Source organism: Stegostoma tigrinum, chromosome 33 (genome assembly GCF_030684315.1).
Source record: "Stegostoma tigrinum isolate sSteTig4 chromosome 33, sSteTig4.hap1, whole genome shotgun sequence".
NCBI lineage: Eukaryota > Metazoa > Chordata > Chondrichthyes > Orectolobiformes > Stegostomatidae > Stegostoma > Stegostoma tigrinum.
In genome coordinates, this window is record NC_081386.1 from 22633968 (window position 1) to 22652475 (window position 18508).

The 18508-nt window shown below is 39.6% G+C and overlaps 1 protein-coding gene across 1 annotated transcript in view; it reads left to right on the forward strand.

The window, feature by feature from the left end:
• Window positions 1-18508, forward strand: part of igdcc4 (immunoglobulin superfamily, DCC subclass, member 4) — a 126724-nt gene that overhangs the window by 37200 nt on the left and 71016 nt on the right. The window contains exon 3 of the mRNA XM_048563125.2: window positions 7645-7786. Coding sequence (XP_048419082.2) covers window positions 7645-7786 — 142 coding nt within the window. The remainder of the gene's footprint in view (window positions 1-7644; window positions 7787-18508) is intronic.

The following is an 18508-nucleotide window of genomic DNA, read 5'->3' on the forward strand; positions in this document are numbered from 1 at the left end:
AGCTCACAGACAGGATGGGCATGAGTTAGAGTAAAACTTCTAGTTTCTTTGTTTCTTTGTCGGCTGCCCTTGTTCTTATCTCTTTAAAGCTGAAAGAGATCACAAGTTTAGAGGATGCTCCCAAAACAATCCTGGCAAGATATTGCAGGTGATAATGGGAACTGCAGATGCAGGAGAATCCAAGATAACAAAGTGTGGAGCTGGATGAACACAGCAGGCCAAGCAGCATCTCAGGAGCACAAAAGCTGATGTTTCGGGCGTAGACCCTTCATCAGAGAGGGGGATGTGAACAGGGTTCTGGAATAAATAGGGACCGAGGGGGAGGCGGACTGAAGATGGAGAGAAAAGAAGATAGGTGGAGAGGAGAGTATAGGTGGGGAGGTAGGGAGGGGATAGGTCAGTCCAGGGAAGATGGACAGGTCAAGGAGGTGGGATGAGGTTAGTAGGTAGGAAATGGGGGTGCGGCTTGAGGTGGGAGGAAGGGATGGGTGAGAGGAAGAACAGGTTAGGGAGGCGGAGACAGGCTGGGCTGGTTTTGGGATGCAGTGGGTGGAAGGGACGAGCTGGGCTGGTTGTGTGATGCGGTGGGGGAGGGGGAGATTTTAAAGCTTGTGAAGTTCTCATTGATACCATTGGGCTGCAGGGTTCCCAAGCGGAACATGAGTTGCTGTTCTTGTAACCTTTGGGTGGCATCATTGTGGCACTGCAGGAGGCCCATGATGGACATGTCGTCTGAGGAATGGGAGGGGGGAGTTAAAATGGTTCGCGACTGGGAGGTGCAGTCTTTTATTGCGAACCAAGCAGAGGTGTTCTGCAACGTGGTCCCCAAGCCTCTGCTTGGTTTCCCCAAAGTAGAGGAAGCCACACTGGGTACAGTGGATACAGTATACCACATTGGCAGATGTGCCGGTGAACATCTGCTTAATATTCATAAGCTTCAAAATCTCCCCTTCCCCCACTGCATCCCAAAACCAGCCCAGCTCTTCCCCTCCCCCCATTGCATCCCAAAACCAGACCAGCCTGTCTCTGCTTCCCTAACCTGCTCTTCTTCTCACCCATCCCTTCCTCCCACCTCTAGCCGCACCTCCATTTCCTACCTACTACCTCATCCCGCCTCCTTGACCTGTCCGTCTTCCCTGGACTGACCTATCCCCTCCCTACCTCCCCACCTATATTCTCCTTTCCACCTATCTCCTTTTCTCTCCATCTTCAGTCCACCTCCCCCTCTCTCCCTATTTATTCCAGAACCCTCTCCCCATTCCCCCATTCTGATGAACGGTCTACGCCCGAAATGTCAGCTTTTGTAGTCCTGAGAAGCTGCTTGGCCTGCTATGTTCATCCAGCTCCACACTTTGTTATCTAAGATTGGATTAGTATAGTCTAATAGTATAATACTTCAGTAATAAAAAGTATCATCCAATTTAGCATAAGCTCTAAAAGTCAGTGAACCTTGAAAGCTTCCTTGAATATGATTTTACAGGAGTTTGGACAAATCAGGTAGTACAGATCCAATTCATGAGAATGAATGATAGGTATTAAAAAAGCTGTGTTGATTTTGCATGATCCATTTTGACTTTTGTGGACCTCTTGTTGCCTCCTCAACTTCTAGTTCTTTTGCATTGGGTCTTCCATGGCTTCAACCCATCATGCACCTCATGAGAAAGGTATATGTTGATTCATTTAAGTTGATTTGTAATGTTGCCTATTTGTTTTTCTGCTCGAGGATCAATTTTATCTCCACAAAGAAAAATCTGACAGCATCATGACTGAAATAGAACTGCAATAGCTCAGCAGCCAGAAGTTCACTGGAACAAAGCATGTCACACTGGTGATTGAGCTGGTTTGAGACTGCAGTGTAAAAGACTGAAGCTGAGTCTGAGCATATGATTTGGGATGCTGCCGGATGCATGAGGACCCAAGCAGTGACTGTGAACTGCTGTGCAAGTTTGTTTTTCATGCCCCCTCCAAAACAAACCACAACAGATTAAGGTACATGTGAACCTGCTAAATAAGCGAGTAGAGTAAGCGGTGTCAGTTAACGTCTTCGAAAGCAAATGGATTTTTAATAGAAAAAAATGCTGATTCTCTTTCAAGTTTGCAGCACATTCTGTTTGTGTAGTTTTTCAAGCGTTCAAGACATTTCTTCCTCTGATGATAAATAGGTTTGAAAGTAATGAGTATGTGAATTGAATAACTAAAAATGGTTTGGACATAATTGCTGCTAAGGTTTTATCACCATGATAGCACAGTATTGTGCAGAAGAAAGCTACTATTAGTCAAGCGTAAATGAAGGATGTAAGCTTAGAGTGAATCTAAAGTTTTATATGTTTTTTTTGTAGTGACTGTGAAGAATTTTCCTAAAGAAATAAATTCTTGATTAAATCTCATAAATTTGCTGCTAATTTCCCAATGTTTGTACTTTGAAGGCTTATTACTAGGATATGGGTACTCGAGCATGAATGTTCCATAATTCCTCACCAGATGGCCTTGTGTAAATGAGCCAGATTTAAGAGTGCAGGCTGATTATGTGACTTCAGGAGCTTCACAGCCAATGTGATCCTGTTCTCATCTGATATTCACACTTACATTGTTTCAGTAGAGGTTACTGAATTGTGATCAAGAAATTTGACCTGTTTGCTCCTTATTGCCAGACCTCGATTGGAAGGAGTTAATCTGAGACAAATTGGGTATTGAATCTAGTATTTTCTGAGGGTCTTTAGTTCACTTATTCACTGGATACACTGACAATGCAACCGGAGAATGCCTGAAGGATTAAGCAAGGGGGCTTGGTGGCTTAACACTTTCTGTATTTTGTACTTAACTATAACTTCAAATGAGTTCTGAGGAAGGGTCACTGGACCCAAAAGGTTAAATTTTTTTTTTCTTCACAAATGCTGCCAGACTTGCTGAGCTTTTCCAACAACTTTGTTTTAGTTCCTGATTTACAGAATCCGCAGTTCTTTTGGTTTTTATGACACCAAATTGGTTTGACTACAATAGAAGAATTACTGTTAATTTACTCTGACTTTTTTTCAAATTATGCAGACTTAAATTCTATCAACAAAGCTTGAATGTAATGTCAGGTATAGTGGATGCTGTTATTTGACTTAGTCCAACCAAATACCGACTAAAATCATTACTCTTTTTCAAGGTAGGAAAATAATAAAAACATACAATTAAGAACCAGAATTGCAACTTTGAAATAAATTGTCATCAAGAAATTTAACCTACTTTGCTGATGAAACTGGACCAGTCAGCATCTATGGAATGAATAGTAAAGATGGCATTTCAAGTAGACTTTTCAGAAGTGATAACCTTTCTAGCGATGGCAAGATCTTATAATGAAGTGACAGCATTGTTTAGAACTTGACAAGGTATTTTCAGAGTAAGCTGAGATTATTTTGCACAGTCTGGTATTTTGTTTACTTGTGGATGCTGACTTTAAAGATTTCATTTGCCTCATTTAATAGAACCAAGTATATGTTTCCAATGTAAAAATGGTCACTGAGATCCATCTTTATATGCGGTTACACATGAATATGGAGGACAGATACTGTGAACAACTGAAAATCTGCAACCAGTCCCAAAAATGCATCAGAATAGACAACAACGGTCTGCAAGTACAGAAAATGGATAATAGAACTTAAAGCTGTTTGATCAGATTGGTGGACCATGTGATTTGATGTCCCTCAAAGAGCAATGCTGAGAATAGTGTCTTTCACTATTTACATAAATATGTATTTGGGAAGCAGAGGGCAGTTTAAAATTTGCAATCCCATATTCAGGGTAGAGTTAGTACAGAAGATGGATGGAACAAAAAGCAGAAGACAGCATAATTATTAACAAACTTCTGCAATGGGTATTTAAATGGAGAAGTAATTTCATTAGAGCCGAGTGTAACATGCTGATATATGTTTTCAACTTTTATATGGAAGCAGGATTGAATTAAAATAACTGTCAAATAACCTTGTACCCCAAAGCTGCATTTCTACATATGCTTGTCTGTTGCTCTATCTAGCTGTGGCATTGCCTGGATATGCAGACTTATATGGTGCTGCACATATTCTTTTATATTCTCTTCAAAACCTAAGCATGTATGTGCACTCACAGTAAGTTACTTTACAGATGATTTCTCTGCACTGGCAAATATACAGATGATTGCAGTTAGTTACATGATATGAGGTAGAACAATGAACAAGAATCAGGCATCTAACAAAGTACTGATGGGTCACTGTATATTTTTGGATGACATTGTAGCATGCAGCTTCATGTTTCTCACTGCAGTAAATTCCTGATCATAGTATCTGCATTCTTCCTAAGAGCATCTCTATGCACTTCTCAAAATGGAAGCGAAAGTAGAGGAAGAGTCACCTAGGGTTTACTGCTTTGGGATCAGTTCAAGCATGACTTTGACATGGGATTTAATCAACAAGTTATGATGTGTTGCAGTGTTCTAAACAGCAAATCTAGATAAAGTTATCTTGAAAAAATGTTGATGTGAATCTATTATAGATATCAGCTTAGGGCAAAATTTCATGTTTTTTACATGGAATACAATTTAAGCTTAGCTTTCTCATTGCTGTAGTTGTAGTCAGTCAAGTTCACGTACAGATATTGGTGTATTTTTACAAATTGCAGTTGCAGAAAGATGACATTGAAAGATTTTAGCATCTTAAAATCCCAAGTATAACTTTTAAACAGTTCAGGTACAATGTCATGTTCTCTTTCTGAAGCTGACTTAGCACCAACCATACCATACTTGTGCCCCCAATCATGTTTTTATGTTTAATACACTATTAGTTCCAGCTATACAAAAGCCTGGTTCAGCCACATCTGGAGTATTGTGTCCAGTTCTGGTCGCCTCGTTACAGGAAAGAATTGGAAGCGTTGGAAAAGGTGCAGAAGAGATTTACCAGGATGTGGCCTGGAATGGAGGGAAGGTCTTAGGAGGAAATGTTGAGAGAGCTAGGGCTTTTCTCTTTTAGAACGATGAAGGATGAGAGGTGACTTGATTATAGGTGTACAAAATGATCAGAGGTATAGTTAGAGTAGACAGCCAGAGACTTTTTCCTACGGTAGAGGTAACTATTACCAGGGGGCATAGTTTTAAAGTGAGTGGAAGAAGATGTAGGGGAGATATCAGAGGTAGGTTCTTTACTCAGAGAGTGGTCGGGGTGTGGAATGCATTGCCGGAGAGGGTAGTGGAGTCGGCCTCATTCGGGGCATTTAAGTGGCTATTAGATAGGCACATGGATGATAGTATAAGGTAGAGGTGGAGGTTACATAGACCTTAGGTTTAGGGTAAAAGTTTGGCACAACATCGTGGGCTGAAGGGCCTGTACTGTGCTGTACTGTTCTATGTTCAGTATGTTATCTACAATTGTCAGAAGGTATTACTTTGTAAAAGTAACTCGTAAAAATACAGTATAATTTTAAAAAATCGTTATGATCAGAGTAGATTTGCATTCTTTCCACAGACGACCTTGTTTTCTAAAAGTGAGTTGGGTGATGCGTATTTGCTTTTCTAAATCTAAACAAAAAGTGACATCTTCTCATTCCCTCGAGGAAGTCATTTCACTGTGCTGACATGAACTCTTGTATGCTATTCACTTGTGAATAATTACCCTGACTAGTCATAAAGTCAGTACCAATTCTAGTAAAGCCATTGGTTATAACTGGAAATGTCCAATGAAAACCATAAGGTCATAAATTGGTATATAGAAAGCCATTCAGTCTGCATGCAAATCTTAGCTTGGCCTTGATTTTCTTTTTCTTATTTCATGTGTTTTGGCTATAACACACAGAAAACACTCAATTTTTTAAAAATGTAGTAATATAGAAGCATATTATTGTGCCACATAGTAGCTGGGATTAGGTCAAATTTCCCAATAGTGGTTCAACTGATAGCACAGCCATCAGATTATGCAGTTTATAATAATAATGTTATTGAAAATTAGAGGCTACATGTGAGAAACCTCAGTTAACAATATTGAATGAGCAATTAACACATTTGTATTACCTTCCCTTGTCCACTTTTTCAATTTATATTATAATTTATTTAAAATAAACTATTCATTTATCCGTAAAAGTTGTAAACAGGGTGATGTCATACAGACATGTTAAATATTACTCAACAATAATTTACAGTATTTTAACATTTTTGAAAATGTGGTCCCTATACTTTTGATGAAGAAATATATTTCTATTCTTTCTTGTGTCGAATTTTGGCTTCTTTCCTGCACAGCAGTTGAATTTTGTTTTGCAGGATTGTGGCTTGATGAGTTGATATTTATTATGAATAGTTTGTTTACTGTTAATTAAAAAGTTATTCTTCTTCTGAAGTGGGAGAGTTTATAATAGCATTGTCTATGTTCTTCAATTAGCTTCTCAATTTGGTAACTTTAAAATGTTTCAAAATAACCTCGTCACTGCACTTTTTCCAATGTAAAAATATGCACTTGAACTTTATAGATTTGTTTTTTGCAGTTCATTTATCGTAAATTATTCTTCTCCCTACCACTGTAAGTGACAAGCAGAACTTCAACTTTCGTTCATAGACTTCCAGAGAGAGCAGTACAAAGTGCCAAAATTACACAAACATGCAGAAACTCTTCTAGTTTACTAGAATACTTGTGAAACCATGAGTCTGCAAATATCTCTGGTCAGACTGCATTTAGAACATTGAGAACAGTTTTGGACTCATTTCTAAGGAAAGTTGTGCTCTGCTTAAAGAGGACCCAAAGGAGGTTCACAAGAATGATCCCAGGAATGAAGAGCTTGTCATATGAGGAGCGGTTGAGGACTAAGTCTGTAGTTGATGGAGTTTGGAAATATTTTGGAGGGGGGCATCTGATTGAAACTTGCAGAATATTCAGAAGCCTGGATAGAGTGCACCTGGAGAAGATGTTTCGAGTATTAGCAGAGACTAGGCCCTGAGGACACAGCCTCAGAATGAAGGGATGACCCTTTAGAACTGAGATGAGGAGGACTTTCTTCAGCCAGATGGTGTTGAATTGGTGGATCTCATTGCCATAGGAGGCTGCAGAGTCCAAATCATTGCGTGGCTTTAAGACAGAGATAGATAGGTTCTTGATAATTTAGGGATAAATCAGGAGTATGGATTTGGGAAACATAGCAGCCATGATCAACGTGGAGCAGTGCCCCATCCTGCCTCTGTGTCCTGTGGTCTTAAGTCAATCACTTAAGCATTTGAATAATATAGACTCTAATCTATTCCCAAAGTGTAAAAATATTGTATGTGTGTAAGGATCTGTTGACTGATTCTTTAATTGTCAAAAATATTATTTTTCTTAAGATATGTTGCCAAAATGAAAATTTTTTATTGATGTTATACCACAGTGTCACTGATAAAAAGTGAATTATAATTCCATGCCACTGTACTGACTGGACTTTGTAACTATATTTGATGCAGATGTTCTTGCTATGCATTTTGTATAATGCACTAAGACAGAGTTTAAAAACAAGCTATTAAAATATACTTGTAATTTCAAGGCAACAATGTAATTTTGATAAATGTTTGCAGTTTTTTTTAATGCCCGGAAGTGTGTAGTCAGCACATGATTGTTGCAGTAGGTCATGTTGATTTATGTTCAATTGCATTAAAGGAAGTTTCTGTTTTAACAGCTTTGTCACAATTTCATCGGCAGCCAGAATCACAGACGGTGGTGGAAAATGGAACTGCTCGTTTTGAGTGTGGAATTGATGGACTCCCATTGCCACTTATCACATGGGAGAAAAACCAGTCAACTATTCCAAATTACGAAAGGTATTCATTTAGCACCATGCTGGATTATTGTAGCTTAGTGTCTATTGATTTATAATATAGTATGTATTATCAGCGGTCGGTCTGCTTTTATGGCCTGCCCCCATTCTCAATCCACTTGGCTTTCCTTTATCATAGGCTTGTATTTTCCTGCTTCCCTCTGGACTTGGCCATGATGCCTACCTGTCTCCAAATGTCAGCATCACAATCTTCTGACCAAGAATGGCCAGCCTAAGACACTGAGGGTGCTAGCAACAATAATACCATTTCTGACTCACTGCCCCATATGAATATAGAGTGAAGCCCCAGCTGCTGCTTTCAGTGCTGATGTTTTGTCTGTTCTGCACATGCCACTCAATGCAGTCCCCCATTGCCATGGCAGAAGTGTAAAGGGTACAGAGGAGGAGAGTGTGAAATGTGTGGGAAAACGAAAAAGTCATACAGACATAGCTGTACATTAATATATTTTATGAAGAGTGTTTGTGCTTAGTAAATACCATAAGAAATCAATTAGTACCCAGGAACAAATGGATAAGTATAAAAGTGGCATCACATTATAAAAATAAGAGGGGCGGCGAAAATACCAACTGCTCTGGCCTTCATTGGCTTCCAGAGAAACTCTTACAGTTAAACTGTTCAGCCTAATTCTCTTCTGGGATGTTGAACCCCTTTAGAATCGCTCAAGCTCTGTGACTAGGCTTCAGACATTATTACGTAGTGAAGGGATCTTGTGGTGCATTGGCAGCGTCCCTCGTCTAGCCGGAATGACAGGGTTCAAGTCCCACCTGCCTTGGAGGCAGAAGAAAATAGTGTACGTATCTAAAAATGCGAGCAAGTGTTGTGCAATATGAGATTACTGCTTGCATCAAATGGCAAATGTGCCGCTGCTTCTCCTTTCAATAGGAGTTTTAGTTGGTGACTGTAACTTCTTTTCCAAATGTTAAAGATACATCAGAACTTAATTCTTTCATTTTGAGTAACTGGGGATATGAGTGGAGTGTTAATGGGTGTTCTAGATTCCAGACAGAATACTAAGTCAGCAACACAGCTATTTGGTGATTATAATTTTCCAGTTTCTACAACTGATTGATATCATAGCAAATAAACAGTATTTATCTTCCCAATTTCGACCTCTTTTGTTTTTCTCCTGTCAGGCAAGCGGAGAGTATTCCATCACACGCCTGACTTGTGCCTTGTTGATGTCAGCATGATTTTCAGCCTCTGACATGCTGACGTATTTACCGTATTTATATTGTAGCCCCAGTTACATTTCCGGTCACATGGATGTAGATGTAGATCCATTTGTATGTAGATGGAGGTAGACTGAATACTGGCAATACCTTTGCATGTCAATTAGAGATACATGCTAGAAAATGAATAACCTTAACTTTGTCAAGCAAGTATTGATTACAGATAATTACTTCAATCTATCAAACAAGATAACAATGACACCTGCAGTATTAATTTCATAAATAACGTTGTTTAAATGCAGGACTTTTATAATGTCGTGAAGTCACTTTTGTACTTGACGTAAAATTCAGCCTGTTCATAGCAATTACAATCCGTCTTTCGTAGATTATATGGGCTGATACGACTGTGCCCCAGGATAGTCAAAAATAAGTCTCCTTAGGTAACAGTCCACGTTCAACAAATTGTTTGCATTTTTTTTCTTTCCTTTGCAGTGCTCTCTGTTGTGTTTTCATATTGTTCAAATTTGCTGTTCATTTATGTATTAACTTTTTCTTGTCATGGCTCTTCTTGGCAATTTTCAGTCTACTGTCTGCTGTGAACAGATGCCTGTTTATATTGTTTAATGACCTGCTTCCATAAGTCATGCTGAACATTGCTTCTCAACTAACACCACCATGTAACAGACTTCCTGTTCATTTGCTATTTGTTGGTCTCTCTGAGCAATCGGCTGCTGCAAAAACAGTAATTAATCGCTTATTTATAGGTAATCTGTCGTTACAATGTTATGTTTAATTTCTTTAGGATGTCCTGACAGCATAACGCATTGATTCAATATAAGTTATTTATTACTTCCACCTTGTATTTTGTGTCAGAATCACTTGAAGGAATTTGAATGTATTCATCATCTAAGTATTTTCCACACAACCATAGCTGCATGCCTGTTCCTTTTGTGATGTTAGACACATTAAACAACATTTTGAGACACTGGAAGGGATGGAGCCCTGTAAACCTCCATTGTTTTTCTCCTGTCAGGCAAGCGGAGAGTATTCCATCACACACCTGACTTGTGCCTTGTTGATTGCAGCATGATTTTCAGCCTCTGACATGCTGACGTATTTACAGTATTTATATTGTAGCCCCAGTTACATTTCCGGTCACATGGATGTAGATGTAGATCCATTTGGATGTAGATGGAGGTAGACTGAATACTGGCAATACCTTTGCATGTCAATTAGAGATACATGGATCCTCTTGCTGGAGGTGGTCATTGCCTGGCACTTGTGATGAATATGTTACTTGCCACTTATTGGCCCAAGCCTGAATTTTTTTCAGAAGTGCGCAGATATTGTTTCAGTATTTGAGCAGGTGAGAATGAAACTGAACACTACAATCATCAGTGAACGACCTGACTTCTGAATCATTTTCTTCCAATTAGATTGAACTGTCAAGGTACTGAACTATTGGCATCTGCAAGAACAAGGCAGAACACCAAACTTGACTGAGCTATTTATTAGCCAGTATAAGACAGATATCCCAAATATATTGTAACAGATTTTTTTATATGGAGTTCAGATGCCTGACAATTGTTCAAATGGAAAGGGTATTGTTGCTACCTATAAGATTCTTTGCATCTGATGGAAACCTTAAATTCAGGAAATTGGTTTGAAATATTATGTTTGCATTAAAAAATCTGGCAAAAAAAAATTGGCACATCATGCCTGTCCCATCATGGCATAACGTGATCTAAGTGTAGTCCCCATCCCATGACTAGAGTAGCAGGCAGGGACAATAAATGATGGCACGGTGACTCAGTGGATAACGTGATCTAAATGTAGTCCCCATCCCATGACTAGAGTAGCAGGCAGGGACAATAAATGATGGCACGGTGACTCAGTGGATAACGTGATCTAAATGTAGTCCCCATCCCATGACTAGAGTAGCAGGCAGGGACAATAAATGATGGCACGGTGACTCAGTGGTTAGCATTGCTGCCTCACAGCACTAGGGACCTGGGTTTGATTCCATCCTTGGATGACACTGGAATTTGCACATTCTCCCCATGTCTGCATGGAGGGGGGGTTTCCTTTGGCTGCTTTGGTTTCCTCCCACAGTCTGAAGATGTGCACGTCACATAGATTGGTCAAGCTAAATTGCCCATAGTATCCAGGGATATGCAGGTTACAGGGATGGGATAGTGGGATAGGTCCAGCATGGATGGTCTTTGGAGGGTCGGTGTGCTCTCAACAGGCCGAATGACCTGCTTCCACAGTGAAAGTATTCTGTGATTCTATGAAATGTGAAAACCCCTTAGCCTAATTTAGGAAAATAAATTGCTGGAAAATTTCTCTTTGACCTCCAGAGGTAATCAAACAAGTTCAAGAAGACTGCATGACTGAAACTACTGCTCCAATTACCTTCTGTAACTCAAGATGTCTTCCATTTGTGGTAAATATTTCAGATCTCTTTAGAAAATCTGCAATGACTACACGTACTCAACATACTAGGAACCTATTCCAGAGGTCAGTGACCCTGCAAAAGCAGCACTTCTCGGAATGTAACCCAACTCTGTTTTTGCAACATATACAGATTCCCCCCCATGTCCTCTCATGCCTATCTAGCTCAAGTAACGTATCCATTTGGACAGAATTTAATCTCTTCATTATTAATTGAAGAAAGTTCTCCTCTGTGCAGATGTACTGTGGTTCCTGCCATCTTTTTGAGTTCATTTTGATTCTACAGTATTATCAAAGCTTAACTCAAGATTGTTACCATTTATAATCGAACACATGGAGCAACAACTAATGAATTTTTCACATCTTTTAAAGATGAGTTACTGGAGGAACATTCTTGTGTCTTTTTACAAAAGGAGCTGTGACATATAATGCTACATACTCATGCAGTTTTAATTTAATATGTCATTAATTTTGTATTTGAGTTTGCAATCATTGTGTTCTGTAAAGTTGAACTTCCTTAAATGAGAATCTTGGTTGTTAAAAACTGCAGTTTTTTTTGGGAAATGTTACATTTCCCAAATATTTGGGAAATATTTGACATCACAATAAAACCTTTTATTGCCCTTGTTATGTTTTTATTCTAGCAGTTGAAGTGTGACTTCTTTTTAATCTAACATCTCATAAATTGACAACCAAGTTCAAATTCCAAGCTGAGCCCCACAGAGTCAGCTTGTATTTATCCCATTGACAGAACTACATAAATGTATAATTTCATACATTTTTGTGCTTTGATTTCATATTGCAGCTTTTTCCATCTCTATTTAAAGACAGTCAGAACAGTTAGCATGATCTGTCTACTTACACTTTACAATTAAAATAATTAACGACAGAGGTCTTCAAGCTGGGACCAGAAACCCCATTTCCGATCCTGCCTGGACAAAAACAAAATGTGCATGTTCAGAGAAGTTCTTAGTGTAAACGCCCAGGTCAGGGACCTTCTCTGCTGAAGCAATCCAGTGTTGTTCAGGAATCACACGTCAGCAATGAAGTGATTGCAGTTGAAACCACACTCCTTTTTCACAACATCAACATTTTCTGCCATGTTCCAGGGTTCGGTTGTCCTGAAGCTCCTTAATTTCTGAGAGATCGTAAGTGAGAGTGTAGGGTGCCAGACGTTGGGGCAATGTGCCAAATGAGCGAGGGATTGGGTGGCAAGTAAATGGACAGGTTCAGGTGGAGGGCTTGGGAGAGGTAGGCTTGGATTGAAAGCTGTAAGGGTTGCGGGGACGTGTTGAGAGGAAGGGGAGGAATGTCAGGAAAGGTGACCAGTTCGTGGGAATTGAGGGAGGTGTGAACTGTTGGGGTTAGCCTCAGATCAGGGTGGAGGTGGTAGGATTGGGCCGCATTGAAGGTGTGTTCTGTTTTGAGCAGGGGAAGGAGATGGCGTGAGAATCAGTTGTTTTGCCATTTCGGGCAGGCATTTTATGGTCTGTAGCGTGATGGTCATTGTAATATTTATGCAGGAGTTAAAGAAGATTTTAATTCCTCTGACATTTCCTAGTGAAGGAAAACATTAAAAATTAATCTAAGTCAGTTGGAACCCTCAAGTATCCGACATGCAACAATTGTCTGCACTACTACAACAGTTATCCTTCTATTGGAAAGTCTGGTCTAATCCCTTCAAATGTGGTTCTTTCCTGCTTATCAGATTTGTTGTTATTGTCAAATTAATTTCTCTGCTGGTAGCACTAGCATAAAGTTTACAGTAGTACATACACTGTTTCAATGAATTATTGGTTGTATTTAGAATACTAGTTTGCTCTTCAAAGTTAACTGTTTTAACTGCAAATTTTTCATCTCTCCTGTGAGACAGGTACATGAGTGTTCCAGTACTTTCTCACTGGATATTATTCATGTGTAAGTCTTAACATGTACTATTAGCAGATTATTTGACAGCCAGAAGTGTCCCACTTAAGTTTTTCTACTGCTGCTCACACAAAAACCAGGTTTGCACTTCCAGTGGGCTTTCCTGAATATTTTTCTGAAGTAGAGGACCTGGCTTCTATTTCTTCTGTTTTTCACCCAGAGGCACTAAGACCAATTCTAGCAACTGTACTGTGTTGCCTTGTTAGGAAATCAGCGAATATAGGGAATTTAGTTTAGGATATTGTTTGAGTGTGTGACACTGTCTTCTTCATATTTAAAAATATAAAGGTTAATTCGCTATAGTCTTACTGGACCCTAGGGCTGCTGTCTCATTGGAGAGCAAGAGAGGTGACTGATGGTGATTAACCTGAGGGTCACCATGCCTCGGGCAAGAGCACAAGTTACAAAGGAGTGCCCTTCATGGTAAACTCAGTCTGCACAGGACATACTGGCAATAAATAAGACTGAGCAATTACAGAATATCATTACGGACAGTTTTAACTGTACTGAATTGACTAATGTGATTGCAAAAATGCCATGATGCCATATATGTATAGTGCTTTAACTGGGTGAAAAACACAATTACTGTATTCAATACAAAAAAAATGTACGAATTGCTCACATCTGACAGATGTATCTATGCACAGTATTGATTGTAGTATTTGCCATCTTGCTGCAAGTCAAGAAAATCTGATCTCCTTTGGTTGAGTGTTGCTCGTTTTCACACAATGATTTTTGTGAACTTGCTATTCAATTTTGAATGTTTGACCAGAGCTTAAAACAAAATTGATGCTTTCATTTTGGATGTGATTGGAGGAGAACTGAAATGTTTTAAAGAGGGTGGCGAATACTTTTTGATTAACCTCTCTGGTATACAAATAATTTGTATAGAAATGAGCCATGGATTCTTGTTTCCAAGAGGTGGAGATCGATATTGCGAGGAGGTTAAATTCCCCCTTTGGCATTGTACATTATACTTGTGTGTTTGTGGTCATGCACGCAAATAATAAATGACTATGAGCTATTTAATTATTATTGATTGTCTTCAAATTGTTTAACAGAGATTAATTCACAACTTTCAATTAGTCAGCCTGGAGCTTTTAACCTTTGTAATTACTTATTTCATTATACGGTTGTTACCTGATGCTTCCCTTTTGGAGGCTGTTGTGAGTAGCTGCAGATATTCAGCTTTGGATGTGAATGTATGTCATTCATGTAGGATGCTGCGAAACCTGAACATTTTGTTATATTCTCCCCTTTCACAGTTCATCATGCATTAATCTTAACTTAGTGCAAAATTTTCTTAGCTACCTTGCTCAAATCTGCACTTGTATGATTCATCTTTTACTAAATTGATCCTTTTTTCTTCATATAAACAAATAAAATTTCGCTTGTATATCTACAATACTTGTTCTTTGAATCCTTAAGTCTCGGTGCTTTGTTTCTTTTAGAAAATGCTAGTGTCCTTTTGAATCAATCGTGCCAAAAATGTCAAACAGTTCTCCAAACATATTTATAAAAGATTTCATTTTGCCTTTTTTGACTAATCAGACACCCTTTTGATCAACACTCAAGAGTTTTCTGGTTTTTTGTCAGATACTTTGTATTTTGAAGCTTGAAATGAGTTGTGAAAATCTTTGTTTTCTGACTTTTATTAATGGACTTTGCTTGCGAAAAATGTAGAAAATTTCATGTCCAATCTGTTGACTTTGCTTATATCCAGGTGACCCCTGCATGCCAGTTTAAATGGTGTAATACATCCCATCTATGGCTGTTGGTAGTCATAAGATGGGTTTAAATTTTCTTGGCAAAACTAGTGATATTGTTGAATATTTGCTCTTTCATTGGTTCATTATCACCCAATGAGGGAGTAATATATTTGCCAATTGTGTGAGCCTAGATAAAGCGAATACTATGTCCATACGGACCTCTTAACTTGGGATTTGATGCTTCATTGCTGAATTGATTTTTTTTCTTGCCACATCTGGCACCAAACAGCAACTGGTACCAGTAGAGAATCCTGTGGGATGTCTGTTGTAGTTTGGCAAAAATAATTGTCAATTAAGCATGGACACTTGAGACAAATAGGACCAGAGACTGTTTAGAATTCATAGGTTTTGTTACCTTCATTGTTGGCCAATTAGACAGTTCCTTCAAGGGATACATTAAACAAAGTGAAAATCTTATTGCATTCCAAGCATGTAAAACTGATATTTCAAGATATACAAGAAGCCAAACTTCTTGCTCAGGCATTGGTCAGACTAAATGTTTTAGTTATTTAATGATCTCAGTGTTAATACCTACATAAGTGGACTATAGTATAGTAAGTTTATTTGGCACATTTACGTATGATAATCTAAACAAGACTGAGAAATTGTCCAGATAATCATGATTTCAACTGATGTTACTGCTGTATAAGTCAGATCACATACTGAAATTTGACTTGGAATCTTTTACTGGGAGGGAGTTGCCCTGGGAGATCTCAACATTGGCTGTGGACGCTATGAAGTCTCATGACATCAGGTCAAATGTGGGTAAGGAATCCTGCTAATTACCACAGATCATCTTTACTTAGCTTATGAAACAATACTCCTGTGTTGAACAACATTTGGAGGAGGCATTAAGGGTAGCAAGGGCACAGAATGTACTCTGGATGTAGGACTTTTGTCCTCCACCAAGAGTAGCACATTAGCAACACCATGGATTGAGCTGGCCTCCTAAAGGACATAGCTGCCAGTCTACGTCTGCAGAAGGTGGTGAGGGAATCAACAATGGAAAAACATACTCGACCTTATCCTTACCAATCTACTGGCTCCAGATGCCTCTCTCTATGACCATAATGGAAGAATGACCACCGTACCATCCTTGTGGAGAAGAAGTCCTGTCTTCACATTGAGAATACTCTCCATCGTGTTGTGGGGCATTATCACCCATCTAAATGGGACAGATTTTGAACAGAACCAGCAAGTCAAGACAGGGCATTCATGAGGTGTTGTGGGCCATCAGCAGTGGCAGAATCATACTTGAACAGAATCTGTAACCTTATGGCCTGGCATATCCCCCACTTTACCAAGACCATCAAACCACGGAATCAACCCTGGCTCAATAGAGGGCATGCCTGGAGTAACACCAGGCATACTTAAAAAATAATTTGTCAATCTGGTGAAGCTACCAAACAGGACTACTTCCATACGAAACAGCATGAGCAGCAAGTGCCACATCCAGTCATGAATGTTAGTGGACAATTAAACAACTCACTGGAGGAGGAGGCTCCACAAATATTTCCATTCTGAATGATGGAAGAGCCCAGCACATCAGTGCAAAAGATACGTTTGGAACATTCACAGCAATCTGAGCCAGATGTGCCAAGTGGATGATCCATCTCAGCCTTCTCCACTGATCTCCAGCATCTCAGATGCAGTTTTCAGCCAGTTCAGTTTACTCCATCCGATATCACAAAGAGGTTGGAGGCACTGGATTCTGCAAAAGCTATGGGATATGACAGCATTCCGGCATTAGTACTGAAGGCTTGTGCCCCAGGATGTGCCACATCCCTAGCCAAGCTGTTCCAGTACAGCTACAACATTGGCATCCACCTGACAATATGGAAATTTGCCCAGAATGTCCTGAACACAAAAGCAGGACAAACCCAATCTGCCAATTTCTACCCCATCAATCCATTCTCAATTATCAGTAAAGTAATATAAGATGCCATCAACAGTGCAATCAAGTACATGTTTGGCAAAAGGCTGCTCACTGATGCCCAGTTTTTGTTCCATCAGGCCACTGAGCTACTGACCTCATTACCATTGGTCCAGACATGGACAAAAGAGTTGAATTCTCGAGATGAGGTGGGAGTGACAGCCTTTGATATCAAAACCACATTTGACTGAGTGTGGCACCAAGGAACATAGCAAAACTGAAATCAGTGGGAATCAGGGGGAAACATCTCTGGCTGGAGTCATACCTGGCACATAGGTTGTGATGGTTGCAGGTCAGTCATCTCTGCAGGAGCTTCGCAGGGTAATGTCCTAGGCCAGACCACCTTCAACTGCTTCGTTAATAAGCTTTCCTCCATCAGAAGGTCAGAAGTAGGAATGTTTGCTGATCATTACACAGTATTCAGCACCATTTGTGATTCCTCAGATTTAAATAGTTCATGTTTCAACACAACAAGACCTGGACACCATCCAAGCTTGGGCTGATGTGTCAAGAAACACATGCCAGGCAATGACCATCTCCAATAAGAGACAATCTAACTTTCGTCACTTGACCATCACTGAATCCCCTGCTATCAACATCTTGGGGGATTACTATTGACCAGAAACTGAACTGGACTCGCAATATGAAAACAGGTCAAAGGCTATGGCGTGAGTAAGTCACCAACTGACTCCCCAAAGCCTGTCCACCATCTACAAGCACAAGTCAGAAGTGTGATGGAATACTTCCCACTTGCCTGGATGAGTGCAGCTCCTCCAACACTCAAGAAACTTGACACTATCCAAGACAAAACAGCCCACTTGACTGATATCATATGCACAAACATCTCGTCCCTCCACCACCACTGCTCAGTGGCAGCAGTGTATGCTATATACCAGTTGCATTGCAGAAATTTTACAAAGATTGCTAGGTAGCACCTTCCAAACCCAAGACCACTTCCATCTAGAAGGACAAGAGCAGCAGAAACATGGGAACACCACCATTCGCAAGTTCCTATTTCAAACCACTCACCGTTCTGACTTGTAAAAATATTGCCATTCCTTTACTGAGTCACAATCCTGGAACTCCCTCCATAAGGAATTATGGGCCTATCTGCAGCATATGGTCTGCAACTGTGGGTCTATCTGCAGCATATGGACTGCAACAGTTTCATTCTTTCAAATAGTTTTGAACTTCACAGTGACGTACTGTGCAGTTTGATCTCCTGTAACTATCCAAGGGGAAAGCTAATCTTTGAAGTATATTTTTCTGTATTGTATTTGCACTAACAACAATGTGTATCAGAGATTGTTACATTTCTAGTTTGAAAAAACAATTTTTTAAATTTAACTGATTCATTACAGCCTTGGCCCAAGCATGGACAAAATTGCTGAGGTGAGGTGACAATGATTGTCCTTGGCATCAAGTAGCATTTGATGCAGTATGACTTTAACCC